Source organism: Carcharhinus amblyrhynchos, chromosome 1 (assembly GCF_965287045.1).
Source record: "Carcharhinus amblyrhynchos chromosome 1, sCarAmb.v2.hapA, whole genome shotgun sequence".
NCBI lineage: Eukaryota > Metazoa > Chordata > Chondrichthyes > Carcharhiniformes > Carcharhinidae > Carcharhinus > Carcharhinus amblyrhynchos.
The window spans coordinates 156,934,787-156,950,305 of record NC_137324.1 but is presented as its reverse complement, the minus strand read 5'-3'; the positions used below and the strand labels follow the sequence as shown (position 1 = coordinate 156,950,305).

The following is a 15,519-nucleotide window of genomic DNA, read 5'->3' as shown; positions in this document are numbered from 1 at the left end:
GGTGACTGGTGTATGAGGACACCCAGGTCTCGTTGCACATTCCCCTCTCTTCAATTACAGCCATTCAGATAATAATCTGCCTTCCTGTTTTTGCTGCTAAAGTGGATAACCTCACATTTCTATGGGCTTTTCACTGAGTTTATATTGGGAGATCAGGAGAACCAGTGTGGAAATTCTCTATCCAACAATCTCTGCCAAAGACATCTTTGTTGACATTGGGCCCAGTATTGTTGTTCCACATAATGGGGAGCTTGCTGAGATTCAGTATCAAGACTCATAGTAAAGGAATGGACCCGTGGGTGAGGTACAGCACATCAGCATGAGTTGCCTTTCAGACAGGGAAGGTTAAGCAGAGTACAGTGAAGGAAAATATGTAACAGGAAACAGTGCTTCCCAAACCTTTGTTGCCATGACCCATTTTAATGCTTTACACTTGATGCAACCCAGACTGAAAACGGGAGTGGGAGAGGGGGTGGATGGACATGTGGGAAGGGTAATTGTTGAGCGCAGTGGGTTCCAAACAGCAAGGATACAGGCACAAAAACAACTAAGAGACATCCTGAGACGTTAAGGGGCAATTTAGCATGGTCAATCCACCCAACGACTGCGGGAGGCAGCCAGAACACCTGGAGGAAACCCATGCAGACAAGGGGGAGAACATGCCAACTCCGCACACAGAGTCACCTGAGGCCGGAATCGAACCCAGGTCCCTGATGTTGTAAGGCAGCAATGCTAATTACAGTGCTACTGTGCCGCCCCAGTTTGTAGGCTCTGTTGGTGTCTGTGATTGAGGCCCAGAGTTCATTAGATTAGGCCGCATCCACAGGCAAAATAAAGGGGTCTCACAGCCAAGTCCATCAAATCTGTGTTGCCTTGGAGCCTGTGACCCCAACTGCTCATCCAGTGACCCCACTGGGGATTGCAACCCGGAGTACGGGAACCTCTGATCTAAAAGCCAAGTGTGATAAATGGAACATTTACTGTGATCAACAAGTCCACATGTATAAAACTATTCAATTTAAATAACCCAGATCACGTCAGCTAATAAACTGAACACAACAATGGTGCTCCATGGGCCATCTCAGTAAAGGGGAACAGCATGTACAAGATCCACAAATATATCAACCACAGACCCAAAGAGTGTTCAATCAAGAACGGTCGCTATGGTTAAAAAACAATTCACTGCTGAACGTGGGGGCTGTTGTTGGAAGAGAGTGGTGAATAATAGCATAGCAACAGTAGTACTGTAATCACTGGTGGTAACCTCGCTGTTCATCATGGCTGTTCCTGCCAGAAATTCACTGGGAAACAAATGGAAACGAGGTGGAATAAATTGCTGTTTGGCAAAAAAAAGCATAATGGAAATGCTTGCTAGATATAGTACAATTTGAAAAGAAAAGGACTCCAAAATTACACCATGACACACATGCGTATGGATTCTGGACTTTTTTGGCTGGAATTCCATCCTTGGCTATTTGAGCTGAGTTTTCACTATGTTTAAAATAAATAGAGCAACACCTCCCAGGAAAAAGCTGAGGCAGGAAATTCAGATTAATGTGGTAAGTACTTCGTATGTTCGCATTCTGCAGCCAGGGTCTTTAGCACCGAGGCCTTAAGCTTGCATAAACAGAGATACAGAGAGCAAAGCACTGGAATACGATGGGATTACTTTATCCTTTTGCATCTCCATTTTATTAAGCAGGTGCCAAAATAAATACCAATGCCTCCCCCTACCCCCCCCACCCAAAATCCCAAACACTTCGGGTGGGATTTTCCAGCCATTTTCGATCCCAAGGCTGGAAAATCCCACCCAAGACCGACGAGCCTTTGCATGGTCCGTGACCTGACCACTATGATTCCTGTGGCGGGCGGGACAGGAACATTCCACCCTTTAACTTCCTCCTCTCCTCTCTCCAAAGGAGATGGTTCCTGCAGTTCCGCAGACATCTTGCCCGCTTATCACTCCTGTGAGGCGATTTACTGATTTAAAGGTGCGACATGAATGCAAGTTGTTGCACTTCATCTAATTGGTGTTTCATAATAAGTGCCTCCAAGTTTGGAGTGGAGGGGTGTGGGGGGGCACGGAGAGGATAATCACAGTACAGCATAATTCTCGCGGTACCTGATATTTATTCACGCCATTCCTAGCTGCCCAGAAGCAGGTACCTGAGCTAATTTTCCATCCTAATCCCAGGGGTGTCAAGGCTAATTGTAACACATCAAGTATCATCTGACTGAGACCAGCTGATGCAGGGCCATCTGCGCGGATCCAAGCTGAGTCCTCACTGATCTGTACAACTCCATTCGACAGATCAATCATTTGCCAATTGAACTACGCAGGCCGGCTAAACAGTGGGGATAATTACATGTAAAATGGCATTACACTGAATTTTTCATCTTTGTTCAGTGGGAATTTTTTACTTATCTAAAGCACATTTGAAAGCTGCCAATTCTGTCACGTGAGGTGCCTCACTGAAAAGGCCCTTAGTAGGAAAGAGGTATTAAATTCACAGATCTGTTTTGTGTTTGCTGTGATTCCGCTGATGAGTGAGTCATTGTGTTAGTGTTAACATTTAGTTTCACAGTTCCCCGGAAAGCTAAAACAATCTGAATACTTTGGGCAAATACCGTATGTGAAATGATTCATTTAATAAAGAGGCAATTCTACAAATAACAGAAGTAAGATTGTGAGGAGCGTGTGCCCAAATTCCTGACGGGTGCTCCCAGCGACTGAGTGCTGGAAATGCGATTTGCTAGAACTGTGTATGGAGATGAAGTAGCAAGCTGCTGTTAGACTCTATTTTATGTGCTGGAGTTCAGAGACAAGTATCAAGTCTTTACAGCCCTACCAACTACTTTCCAGAATGTTCCACTGGCTTCCACTTTGGTTGAAACAACATTGAGGGGAGCAAACTAGAGAAAGTGGCTGGGATTCTCCAATCCTGTACCTCCCCACCAGCGAGAACGGAGAACTTGTGACGCTCAGCCAAATCTTCATCCACTGCAGCGGGGCTGGAAAATCCCAGCAGTGGGTGGGTTTAGAGAATTCTGGCCCATTAATCAGTTGGCATTATTGTATAGAGGTGACCCACGTTGCGCAGAGTCCTTTAGTGGTAATGGGAGAAGTTCACTGAGCAACGTGCTAAAGAACTGTGTTATAGAACCATAGAACCCTACAGTGCAGAAAGAGGCCATTTGGCCCATCTAGTCTGCACCAACCACACTCCCACTCCGGCCCTACCCCCATATCCCTACATATTTACCCACTAATCCCTCTAACCAATGCATCCCAGGACACTAAAGGGTAATTTAGCATGGCCAATCAACCTAGTTCCCACATCTTTGGACTGTGGGAGGAAACTGGAGCACCTGAAGGAAACCTACGTAGACAAAGGGAGAATGTGTAAACTCCACACAGACAGTGACCCGAGCCAGGATTCAAACGCAGGTCCCTGGAACTATGAAGTAGCAGTGCTAACCACTGTGCTACCGTGCCACCCTTTATCTTTATTTTGAATTGGTGTTGGCCTCACACAGCACGCTGGGAGATGGGGGAAGAAACATCAGGTGGGAGAGTGCGGAGTGGTGTACCCATTGCGTTCCTGTTGCAGTGGCATTTTACCAGCGGTGGGGAAGCAGGTGCTTGGCCCTTCTAACCAAAGGCCAAATAAGACTTTTAATCGGCCAATTATTGGCCACTTAAAGGTCTCTTTCTGCCACTGCTGATATGTCATCATCGACAGGGAGGGTCTCCACCATCCTGGCAACCTCCTTCCTAATCGTGCTCGCTGTAGTTCACAGAGACTCCTTATCCCCACTCCAATGGAAAGAGTTGCCTCTGCAACAACAAACTCCCTGCCTTCACCAACCATCAAACTCCCTGCTGTCTGACTGACCCCAGCCCCATTCCGGTCCTGCTCCATCACTGCTGTTCTTGACTGCGTGCAGTCTGCTGGGACTGAAGGGCTCTGATTGGCTGGCAGATGTGGGTAGCAGGATCTCCAACCTTAAAGGCACAGAGACCTCAACACCAGGCAGCCAATTGTCGGCTGGGGGTACAATCACTTCAGGGCTCCTAAACCCAGCTGACGCAGGATTAGTCTATGATGTTCCGAGATTAGCCTGTGACTTTCTGGGATTGGCCTGTGACATTCCGGGATTAGCCTGTGACTTTCCTTCCTGTGCAAGGGGCTACTACTTCCCACTGTGCTCCCTCCCTGGTCTGTGGTGGGAAATGGATCTCCTATACAGATCTCCATGAACGTTCCCACACTATTCCATAGAATTCATCGAATCCATAGAATCCCTACAAGGGCAAAAGGAGGCCATTCAGTAGATCAAGCCTGCACTGACAACAATTTCACCCAGGCCCTATCACCTTTTACCCCATTGATTTACCTTGCTAATTCTCCTGACATTAAGGGTCAATTTAGCATGGCTAATCAACCTCCCAACCCGCACATCTTGGGACTAAACTAAGGGTGGCCTTCACTTGTTTTGCCCACGATGCTGACGTTGAAGCTTTTCATAGCCGCAGTTAGAAGCTGCTCACAGTTAAAGTCAGTGTGCATTGTGCAAGCTCCCAGCACCTCAGAGGAAGAAGCACAGCAGGTTTGTGAATGGCTCTGGGTGGATAGAACTGTGAATTTTAATTGGGGAGACCAGGTTATTGGAATGGCCGATTAATTAATGAAGAATGAACCTACAGTGCATTAACGCCAGTCACTTTTGCCAGCCCTCTCAACAAAAAAACATTTTAATTGTGCTTGAGCTTCATAGTTTGATTTCACACTATTTCCCTCAGACCATCTGAAAATTGAGTCTCTGAGAATAAGTACAATAATTGTAAAAACATCCTGGATAATTCTATTTCTTTTCCAGTGCAAGCATTGCCTAAGTGGTCTGATTATACAATGGGAACAAGCTAGAGACTGGTCAGAAACTGATTCATTTAGAATTATACAGTAGAATGATATTTCTTGAAGGCATTTTCTCTGCTTCTGCCTGTGCATTACCTTAATTTTAAAATAGAGCTAGTTTTCGAAAAATATGCAACATTTTTAAACCATTTTGAAAAAGTGCCAAGTACAGAAAGCTAGAAAAGGAAGTCATAGAATCGTTACAGTGCAGTAGACAACCTACTCGAGCACCAATCCTACCCAGGCCCTATCCCTGTAACCCCATATATTTACCCTGCTAATCCCCCTGACAAGGGGCAATTTAGCATGGCCAATCAAGCTAACCTGCACATCTTTGGACTGAAAGAAATCCCACAACACCAGTTTAAAGTCCAAACAGGTTTATTTGCAGGTTTAAATCTGTTTGGACTTTAAACTGGTGTTGTGGTATTTCTTTCTGTTTTACCCCTGTCCAATGCTGGCATCTCCACATCATCTTTGGACTGTGAGAGGAACTGGAGGAAACCCATGCAGACACGGGGAGAATGTGCAAACTCCACACACACAGTGACCTGAGGCCGGAATTGAACGCAGGTCCCTGGCACTGTGAGGCAGCAGTGCTAACCTCTGTGCCACCCATAAGTCCATGACTGAGAATAAATAATTTCTAAAGTACTGTTTTCCTGATGTTTTAGGCACTTTGTAAATACCCGATTTTGCCACACAGATTAGGAAATCCCATGGTACGATCCTTCATCAGATCGAAGTTAGCTGATCTCATTCAGGGCAGTACTCTGTGCCACAGTGGCCTCATGGATTGGGAACTATCAGCTAGGCTTTCCAATTCTGTTCATCAGGCATATCTGTCCGCCTCCGTTGGCAGCACTCTGGGCTAGAAGTTGTGGGTTTGAGCCTCAGACAATAATCCAGGCTGACATTCCAGTGTAACTCCTCACTGCTAGAGGTAGTAGTGCCATTCTTTGGATGGGGCATCAAGTTGAGGCCTTCCCCACTGACTGTGGTGGATGCTACAAGATCCCATGGCACTAACTGAAAATCTATAGGGAGTTGTCCTGGTGCCTTGACCAACATTCTTCCCTCATATCAACATCACCTACGGACAGATTGATTGTCATAGCTCGCTGTGAGATGTTATTGTGGCGTTTGTCTACATAACAATCAAACTTCCAAGTATAATTCGTTGCGTAAAGAGCTTTGGAATTTTTTTTCCCTAAAACTACAGGGAACTCAAGTTTTTTAGTTCAGATTACCTGCCGGAAAGTACATGCAATTGGACATCGGGCATTCAAATGCCCTTCCAATACTCACTGCTTTTGTAACAGTGAAGTAGCCACTGTGCGGAGTACCAGAAGGGTACAAGTGCCCTCTGAAACTGTACCCTGAATTACTTATTTCACAGCAAGGATAGAAAAACAGGCATTTTAACTCTTCAGTTGCTGTTAAATTTCACAAACATGTGATGATAATTAAGGCCATTCATATGTGGCTTTCACAGAAATTCCATGGAGTTTAATATTTGTAAAATCAATTCATTCATCATTATGGGCAGGATTTTACGGCCTCACAGGTTCTGAAACCACAAAATCCCACCCAAGGTCAACAGGCCTTTCTAAATCGTCTGCCTCTCACCCGCTCCAATTCCTGTGACGAGCGGGGTGGTAAAATTCCCAGTGAATAACTGGGGTAATACATTGTCCAACCCACAATAATACTCCTATTGTTATCCAATCCTGTACCCTTTGACCTACCGAGACCAACATCATAAGTTCCAAACTACATTTTAAAGAAAAATTACTACTAAGTGAAATACTGGCAATGATGGGGGAGTCCAGAACTGGGGGTCATAGTTTGAGGATAAGGGGTAAACCTTTTAGAATTGAGGTGAGGAGAAATTCCTTCACCCAGAGGGTGGTGAATCTGTGGAATTCACTACCACAGGATGTAGCTGAGGCCAAAATGTTGTCCAATTTCAAGAAGAAATTAGATATAGCTCTTGGGGCTAAAGGGATCAAGGGATATGGGAGGAAGGGGGGATAAGGATATTGAATTCGATGATCAGCCATGATCAAAACGGATGATGGAGCAGGCTTGAAGGGCTGAATGGCCTACTCCTGCTTTTAGTTTCTATGTTTCTGTGTTTTTACTCATACGCTGACTCCTAACCAAGAAGCACAATTTTTCTAATGTTTCCAAGGTGGAACATGGGAATATCCTGTCACATTGTTCAGCCAGCAGCAAGCATCCCTACTACTTTGCTAAACTATTGGGCAACGACCATGATACGGTAGGTTGTGGAAAGTCTATGAATTAACATCTCAATATTCTTTACGCTTGTTACGTTTCTGCTGATTCCCTGCAATCTCCAACATACCAGCATTTCAGTTGACTTACCTATCAGCTAACTTTAAGAAATAAGCCTGCTCAACAATGACCGAATACAGTATCATAATACCAGCCAGGTGTACCCGGACATCATTCCTTGGTGCTGTGCCATGCCACCAGCAGAATCTCACATGAAGCAGGCATCTTATTAGAAAATCAGAGTTGCTGTGCCTGCGATTTTCTGGTCACTGCCATTAACAAGAGGAGAACTGCAAGCAAAGCATCTAAGGTGTTCCACTAAGTTACTCACTACACGTGAGGTCTTACCGCAGCAGTACAGGCTACATACACTAAAGTTGCAAAGTTCTGCCCTGAGTCAGCCTTGCAAGGGTCTTGCAATTGAGCTATTGTTTACATGACACCCTTATAATTAACAAAAGGGATAAGGGGATATGGGGAACAAGGGGGGAGGTGGATTTGAGACCAGGGAGAGATCAGCCATGATCTAATTGAATGGTGGAGCAGGCTCGAACGGCTGAATTTGCCTACTTCTGCTCCCAATTCCTATATTCCTATAGGCATATCCTTTCCATGAGAGCTGGAATGGTATTTTCCTCTCCAGCCAGGGGAGCTGAGGGCAATAGTACCCGCTGGGTGTGTAAATCACACAATTGACGCATGCTGAACATTTACTTATGAAGTAATGACTGCAGCCTGATTAAAGTCTGTTCCATTTGTTCGGTAAATATAACCTATGACTTTTATGGGATCTTAATGTACTTGCCGCTTCGTTTAATAATTCAAGTTCAATCTTACAGGGCAAACTGCACATTTCACTTGTAACCTGCTTAGAGGAGAGTTAATAATTGACAGGCTTACCTTGGAACTGGCTGACCTGCTGAACAGAATATGGATTCCGCTGCTGGTCCTTGCACTGTGGATGTGGCCTGGGGAGGTGCCTCTGCATCTGGTCATGATGCTGTTGCTGTAACTGCTGCTGCTGCTGGGAGGAAAACAAGGACATGAATTCTGCCATTGGAGATGGTGGGGAGACCAACACGACAATTGTACTATTATAGCCATTTCAATCATAGTGTTATAACCAGAGCAATGGTTACAATCTCCAGTGAAGTGGCAGTACAGTGGTTAGCACTGCTGCCTCACAGCGCCAGGGTCTCGGGTTCAATTCAGGTGGGTGACTATCTCTGCACACTATCCTATGACCCCCACCCCCCCAGCCCTGTGTCTGCACCTGGTTTCCTCCAGGTGCTCCAGTTTCCTCCCACACTCCGAAGATGTGCACGTTAGGTGGATTGGCCATGCTAAATTGACCCTCAGTGTCAGGAGATCTAGTAGAGTAAATATATGAGGTTACATGGGTAGGGTTTGGATGGGATTGTTGTTTGTGTAGGCTCAATGGGCTGAATGGCCTCCTTCTGCACTATAGGGATTCTATCTATGAAGCAGTAACGCATCTTCAGCATCTGTTTTCTATGTACTTTCTCTAACTTAAAAAAAAACCTTCCCAGGCAATCATCCAAAAAAAAGTTAATTTTTTTTAACCCCTCTAGTAATAGTTCCCCTTTCCAAACCAAACGTTACAGAAGCATAGAAAATAGGTGCAGGAGGAGGCTATTTGGCCCTTCAATTCTGCACCACCATTCAATATGATCATGGTTGATCATGCACTTTTAGTTTCCCACTCCCGCTCTCTCTCCATACCCCTTGGTCCCTTTTGCCGCAAGGGCCATGTCCAGCTCCCTGTTGAACATATCTAATGAACTGGCCCCACCGGCTTTCTGTAGTAGAGAATTCCATAGGTTCACAACTCTCTGAGTGAAGAAGTTCTTCCTCATCTCAGTTCTGAATGGCTTACCCCTTATTTTTAGACTGTGATCCCTAGTTCTGGACTTCCCCAACATCGGGAACATTTTTTCCACATCCAGCCTGTCCAGTGCCATCAGGATTTTATATGTTTCTATGAGATCCCCTCTCATTCTTCCAAATTCCAGTGAGTACGAGCCCAGTCAACCCAGTTTTTCTTGGTATGTCTCTCTTTATAAGTGTGCATTTTAATTCCACACAAGTGGAAAGCAGGTAGAGTGAACAGGCCTGTGGTCGTCAGTATAACAGTAATGAGACTCATTTACTATAGCACCCCTGACATCCAAAGTACTTGACAGCAGATGGTTGCTGAGATAAAGAAGGAGATGTTAAGAGGGTGACCCAGATCTTGGTGGAAGAGCTGGGTGTTATAGTGGATTTTAAAGATGTAGAGGGTGTGCCATAATATGAAGCCTGGCCAGTGTGAGGTACGGCTGTTTAGCGTAAGGATGGGGGAAATCACAAGTGTCCAGGGGGTCTACCAGACACCACTGAAGTTAATTGAGTGAACTCTTGCAGATAACAGAGCAAGCAAAGGGGTGAGATCATAAAGAGATGTCAACACGTGGTTAAAAATGTTAAATTTGAGGTATTGCGAAACAGCAAGGACAGGCGTGACAGGTGCGTGGGAATAGCTTTATATAAGCTAAGTTTATGGAAAACCGTAATCATATTGATTGATGGTGCAGACTCGAAGGGCCAAATGGCCTAATCCTGCAACTGTTTTCTATGTTTCTCAGGTTGTCAGTGCAAGCCAGCGCGAACCAAAGATTCTAGAATCAGCTGGAGTGCTGCCACCAGCCTGGGCACAGAGCTGTGATCATACAGCTTTGTAACACCAGTACTGACACATTACAGCACAAATTACTTTTGGTCTTGGCAATATGGCACTGCCCATAAGGAACGGCAGCTGCTCCACGGGAAGGCAGATTTCTTCCCAACAACTCCGGCTCCAACACAGCAGGCGAGACTCATTCCCATCAGCTTCGCTAAAGATGATGAGTGACAGACGACAAGTGAAACCTATCCTCCCAATTTCTAAACTCTTCCCGGGAAAGGATTTTGCTTATTTCTGAGTTTTCATACTTTTATTTCTACATACAGAACATTAAATCTACAAGGTTTTCCCAAGACCAGAATCTCAAGCACCTCTATATACGCTGGTCCCAGAGGAATGTGTAGAGTCAGAAGTGTTCAGAGTCCATCTACCATCAGTCAGGGCCATAAAAATGCAATAAATTTCAGTTCAAGTGTAATGCTCTAAGTTTATTACCTCTAAGCTCATGATTCCTATTTTCTCCTAATTCTCCTTTGGGAAGAAATTGTTACAAGAAAGTTTTCCAGAGATGGGAATAAATCATGGTGGCACAGTGATTAAGTATTGCTGCTTCCAACTCCAGGGACCAGGTTCAATTCCTGGTTTGGATCACTGTCTGCAGAGTCTGCACGTTCTACCCCATGTCTGCGTGGGTTTCCTCCAGGTGCTCCAGTTTCCTCCCACAATTCAAAAGACGCGCTGGTTAGGTGTATTGACCATGCTAAATTCTCCCTTAGTGTACCCGAACAGGTGCCAGGGTGTGGTGACTCGGGGATTTTCACAGTAACTTCATTGCAGTGTTAACGTAAGCCTACTTGTGACACCAATAAACGACAGGTGCAAGCTCCTAGACTTCCTGTTTGGGCATGGTTCAAACTGACAGTTCATTGGCTATTCACCATGTGCTGAGCTTATATAGTGAAGGTTGACAGGTTACCTGAACATGGAGGAGACCAGAGGCAAGCCTCTAACACACCTGGCTGCATGTGCTCACTGGACAATAGTCTTGTGCAGCAACTCTGGTTGATGTTTTCCCTCACTAGCTCAAGGGCGATTCAGGAAGTTGCATTATCCCTAAACCAGATCGTCACAAACCAAGGATTGATACTGAAAGCTCCCTGTGTTGCTCAGTATTGTAACACACGGCGTAGGTGCAGTAGGGTAAAGCCCAGGGAGGGTGGGCTGCAGCAGGAGAGGAATGTATGGAAAGGGTTAAACAGACAGCACTTTAGCATCCACATTCACTGCAGGCAGACAGGACAAAATACAAATAACGACACCTCAGATGGCACTAAAACAGTCACAACCCAGGTGGGATTGTTCCAAGGCTACAGCAAGAGAGAACTGAAATCACTTATCAAGGCTTCAAAAGGTCAAGAGGAACCATTGTGCCTCTGAAAACTTAATCAAGTATCCAGGAGATGGGACAATGAAGACCCCATCGAAATCAGTTTAATAAACACAGTGCTTTGATATTGTAAACAGGTAGTTAGGAGATATCCAGAAATCAATTAAAGCTAAAGCACATAAGATAATGGAACCATATAATGCAATCAAAAACCGAACTGTAACCAATTCAAAGTAACAATATGATGATCTAATGTAAATGTAATGATTTATGATGTAAAAAAAGGGGTATATGAATCTATAAGAACCAATGCTCAATAGACTAGCTTAGAAACAAGCTGTAGCTACAGCCATGATTTCTGCTGTCCCTCATGCATGTTGGGTAAAGCCATTTTTGTTGAAGTTTTACACGGTCTCGGACGACTCAGTTTGTTCATTCCTTCCTACAGTAGTTATCCACAGAGTGATCAGGATTCCTTTTATAGCTTGGAAGGACAGTAGTTCTGCTTCTTGGGAGACGGGAGAGGGCGAGCAGGCAAAGGGTAGATTATTAAATAATTGGGAGATGAACTGTCTGTTATTGTTCAACATTGAGTCCCCATCACAAGAATTGCGATGGCTCTGATGATACCTTTCCCTGAATGTTTTATTTATATATTGAGTGAGATTTTAGAAAGAACAGATCTTAAAAAAGTGGTCTATGTGATAGAGAAAGAAAACAGAGTTGAACAACAAAGGACAGTTAAGTGTTTATACGGAATTATACTGGAAAACCCAATGTGAGGTTGGTTGATTTTAAGGCTGAGGGCACAAAGTAGGGCTCTTTCTCCTGCTTGTATTCAGATCTGGTAAAATACACAGCAAGAACACTCGTTGTATCCAAATGCTGAAGCATTACATCCTTAATCATAGCTGGAACAGAAGAATGGCAGAAAATAATCGGTCTGCTTTTACACAGCATTTATCTGGTATCAAAGTGGTACAGGTCTGACATATAATCTAAAAAGGAAGAGCATGATATGGTTCAAGCCAGATCTATGCTGAGGGAGGAGAGGCAACAACTGCAAAAGAAGGAGGCTGTAATTGACTTCTGGTTTGAATGGGGTGGTGGCGGTGGGTTGGGAACGGGGGTTCTATCAGTCTGCATGTTATCCAATGACATCAGCTGGAAGATGAAAGTGCGGGAGAGGGAGAGAGGAGGGGCAGGGTACCAGAATATTCTGTTTTTTATTCTTTTGCTGGTGGTGGCCGTCACTGGCTGCACCAGCATTCATTCCCCATCCTTAATTGCCTGTGAGTCAATCCTTCAAGTGGCCTTCTAAGCCACAAATCAAACTGTGAACTCAGAACTCCTTGCTAAGATAACTTCGGCTTTTGACACTTGGATTTTCTTTAATGAGGTGGGCAACTCAAATTGGGAAATTTCCCTATCTGGTAGGCCCGTCTTGATTTAGAGGGCCCCTTCAGAATTCACTTATCGGGTGAGAGTTGGGTGCGGCAGGGACTGTCCAGTGCTTACCCCTTACGCCCCCTCACTCCCATCTCTTATAAAAACAAAGCTCTAGCCACATCAAAGGCAGCTAATCCTTTAAGAAACTATCAATAAAACTGTGAACTTAGAACTCTCTCCTGAAATAATTATAGATTTTGGAATTCAACCAAACATTCATAATGACTTAATAATGACCCGCTAAAATGTCAACAAAGACCTCTATTGAAACTGTCCAAGAAAATGGTATTTTTCCCCAGCCTATACCAGATGGCCTGCCAAACAAAGCAATCCAACTGTCAGTGTCTGTTTCACTCTCACTGATGGCTTAAGTCTGTTTTTATTTTAAAGTTTAAAGAACAGGGGATTTAACAAACTTCAAATGGTGGCATTTAAAATACTTTATCCACCCGTCAATAGTGTTAACTGCTCCATCAATTTGTGACTCACAAACCACAGCTATAGTTAGTTCTGTTTGAACTCTGCACTAAATTGAAATGGTCTTGCTGAGTTCCCACCTGTGTAAATCATGCCTTCCCCCCAATGGCAAAAACAGGGTCCGTTGCAAATGGGTCAGTTCTTCTCCGTTTTTAGAAGTCCACAGAGCCTTCCAACTTTGCAAAAATCTGGCCCTCATTATCTCAGCTTCCACATGGACAGCCCCTTGGGTGAAGGAAGAAGACTGCCAGCATCCAAGGCACTGTGCCTCAGCGTGGGTCATTGCATTCATAGAACGGTTAATGTGCAGAATGAGGCCATTCAGCCACTGTAAAAGAAACTGGCAATTCAACACAACGGTAATGCAGTGGATGTAAATCATCTGGATTTTCGCAAGGCCTGTGGTAAGGTGCCTCATCATAGACTAATAAATAAGTCAAAGAGTGCAGAGTCAGGGCACAAGTGGCAGAACTGGTCGCTAGCTGGCTTGAAGTCAGAAAGCAGAGAGTGGGAATAAAGTGTAGTTATTCATTATAGTAGCAGGTGTGAATGAGTTTTCACTGCTGAGATCGCTACTGTTTACTATTTACATGAGCAACTTGGACTTTGTAATCGAAACACAATTTATAAATTTATGGATGACACTAAATTGGGAAGAACAGTCAATACTGAGGACTCATTAAACGATGGGAGAATATTCACAAGCTCGCACGATTGGCAAATGGAGTTCAACTTATGTAAAAGTGAGATAGTACATTCTGGTAGGGAAATCATTTATTACTTGGAAGGTGGAATAAAGGAACAAAGGATTTCCAAGCCCAAAGACGACAATCACTAAACATTGAGCCACAGGTTAGCAAGGCCATTAATGAAAAGCAAAGCAAGCTCTAGAATTTAATTCAAGGGAAATAAAATTAACAAATAGTGAAGTTATGCTGGAGCAATACTGAACCTTGCTCAGACTGCACTTGAAGCATTGCATTCAGTTCTGGTTGCCATATGATAAAAAAGATTATAGAGGCACTGGAGAGGGTGCGGAGAGAATTTACAAGGATGATATCAGAAAATGTGTTTATCCAATTCCGGAAAGGATTGACAACTAGGTCTCTTTTCTCTTGGAAAGAAAGGCTGAGGCCTTTAACGTTATCAATAATAATAGAGGTCTTTAACATTATCAAAGATTTTGACAGAGTAGATACAGAAAGAGAATGCTCCCACTTGCAAGGAGGAGCATAACTAGATAAGATAGTCGCCAGGAAATTCAACAGGGAATTCAGAAGATCTTTGCTCAGAGTGGTGGAAATGCAGAATACGGTACCATAGGGAGAGGTTGAAGTGAATCGTACAGAGGAATTTAAGGAGAATTGGACAATCATCTGAAGATAAAAGGACTAGAAGGTTATGATGATGGGGAACAATGAGGGGGGGAAACTTAAGGAGAGCATAAAAGCTGGCATAGACTATTTGGGTTGCATAGCCTGTGTCTGACTGTATATCCTTTGTAATCCTTTCTGAATCATCTTCCTCATAGTTTACAACACTTCTACATTTCATGTCATCTGCAAATTTTGAAATTGTGCCTCACCCACCTAAGTCTAGGGGATTAACATACATCAAGAAAAGCCATGGCCCTAATACTGACCACTGGGGAATCCCACCATATACTTTTCTCCAATCTGAAAAAAGATTATTCATCACTCCTTGCTGTTTCCTGTCACCCAGCCAACTTTTTATCCATGCTGCCACTACCCCTTTGATTCCAATGCCTTCAGCTTTGTAGACAAGCCTGTTACGTCAATGTCTTTTGGAAGCCCGTGTAGATTATATCAACCGTATTACTCTCATCAACCCTTGAAATAACTCCTCCAAGGCAGATGTCCCTTCACCAAATTTAGATTTATTTACATAGTTAGCAACACTCAGGCAGGTACTTCCTCGTACAAAGTACAAATCCAGAGTGTCAGCAACCCAGACATTCCACATTATGTACATATGCAGGACTCCTTAATTGGACAAGTCATTATTGCTTTAATCTGGGAGTTTATATTCTTTCAGTACACATCAGGGGCCTCATTAAAGTCATTACAACCCTCTCTATTGCTTTGTTAAAAAAAACTCAATCAAAGTAGTTAAACAGGAATTACTCTTAACAAATTCATGCCAGCTTTCTGTAATTAATTCACATTTGTCCAAAAACAGGAGGAGTGAAAATAGGGAATTGGAAGAAAAAGAGAAAATTTGAACTCTCCTTAACACAGTAAGTACAGGAGTTAAAGTTTACTTATTAGTGTCACAAACAGACT

General features: G+C 43.9%; 1 protein-coding gene across 3 annotated transcripts in view; it reads right to left on the bottom strand.

The window, feature by feature from the left end:
- The window catches only part of maml3 (mastermind-like transcriptional coactivator 3), a 487,731-nt gene that overhangs the window by 16,489 nt on the left and 455,723 nt on the right, over positions 1-15,519 (bottom strand). For 2 of the 3 annotated variants that reach the window (XM_080194249.1, XM_080194230.1), the window contains exon 4: positions 8,121-8,244. In XM_080194249.1, coding sequence (XP_080050375.1) covers positions 8,121-8,244 — 124 coding nt within the window. The remainder of the gene's footprint in view (positions 1-8,120; positions 8,245-15,519) is intronic. The other variant, XM_080194240.1, reaches the window with a different exon arrangement.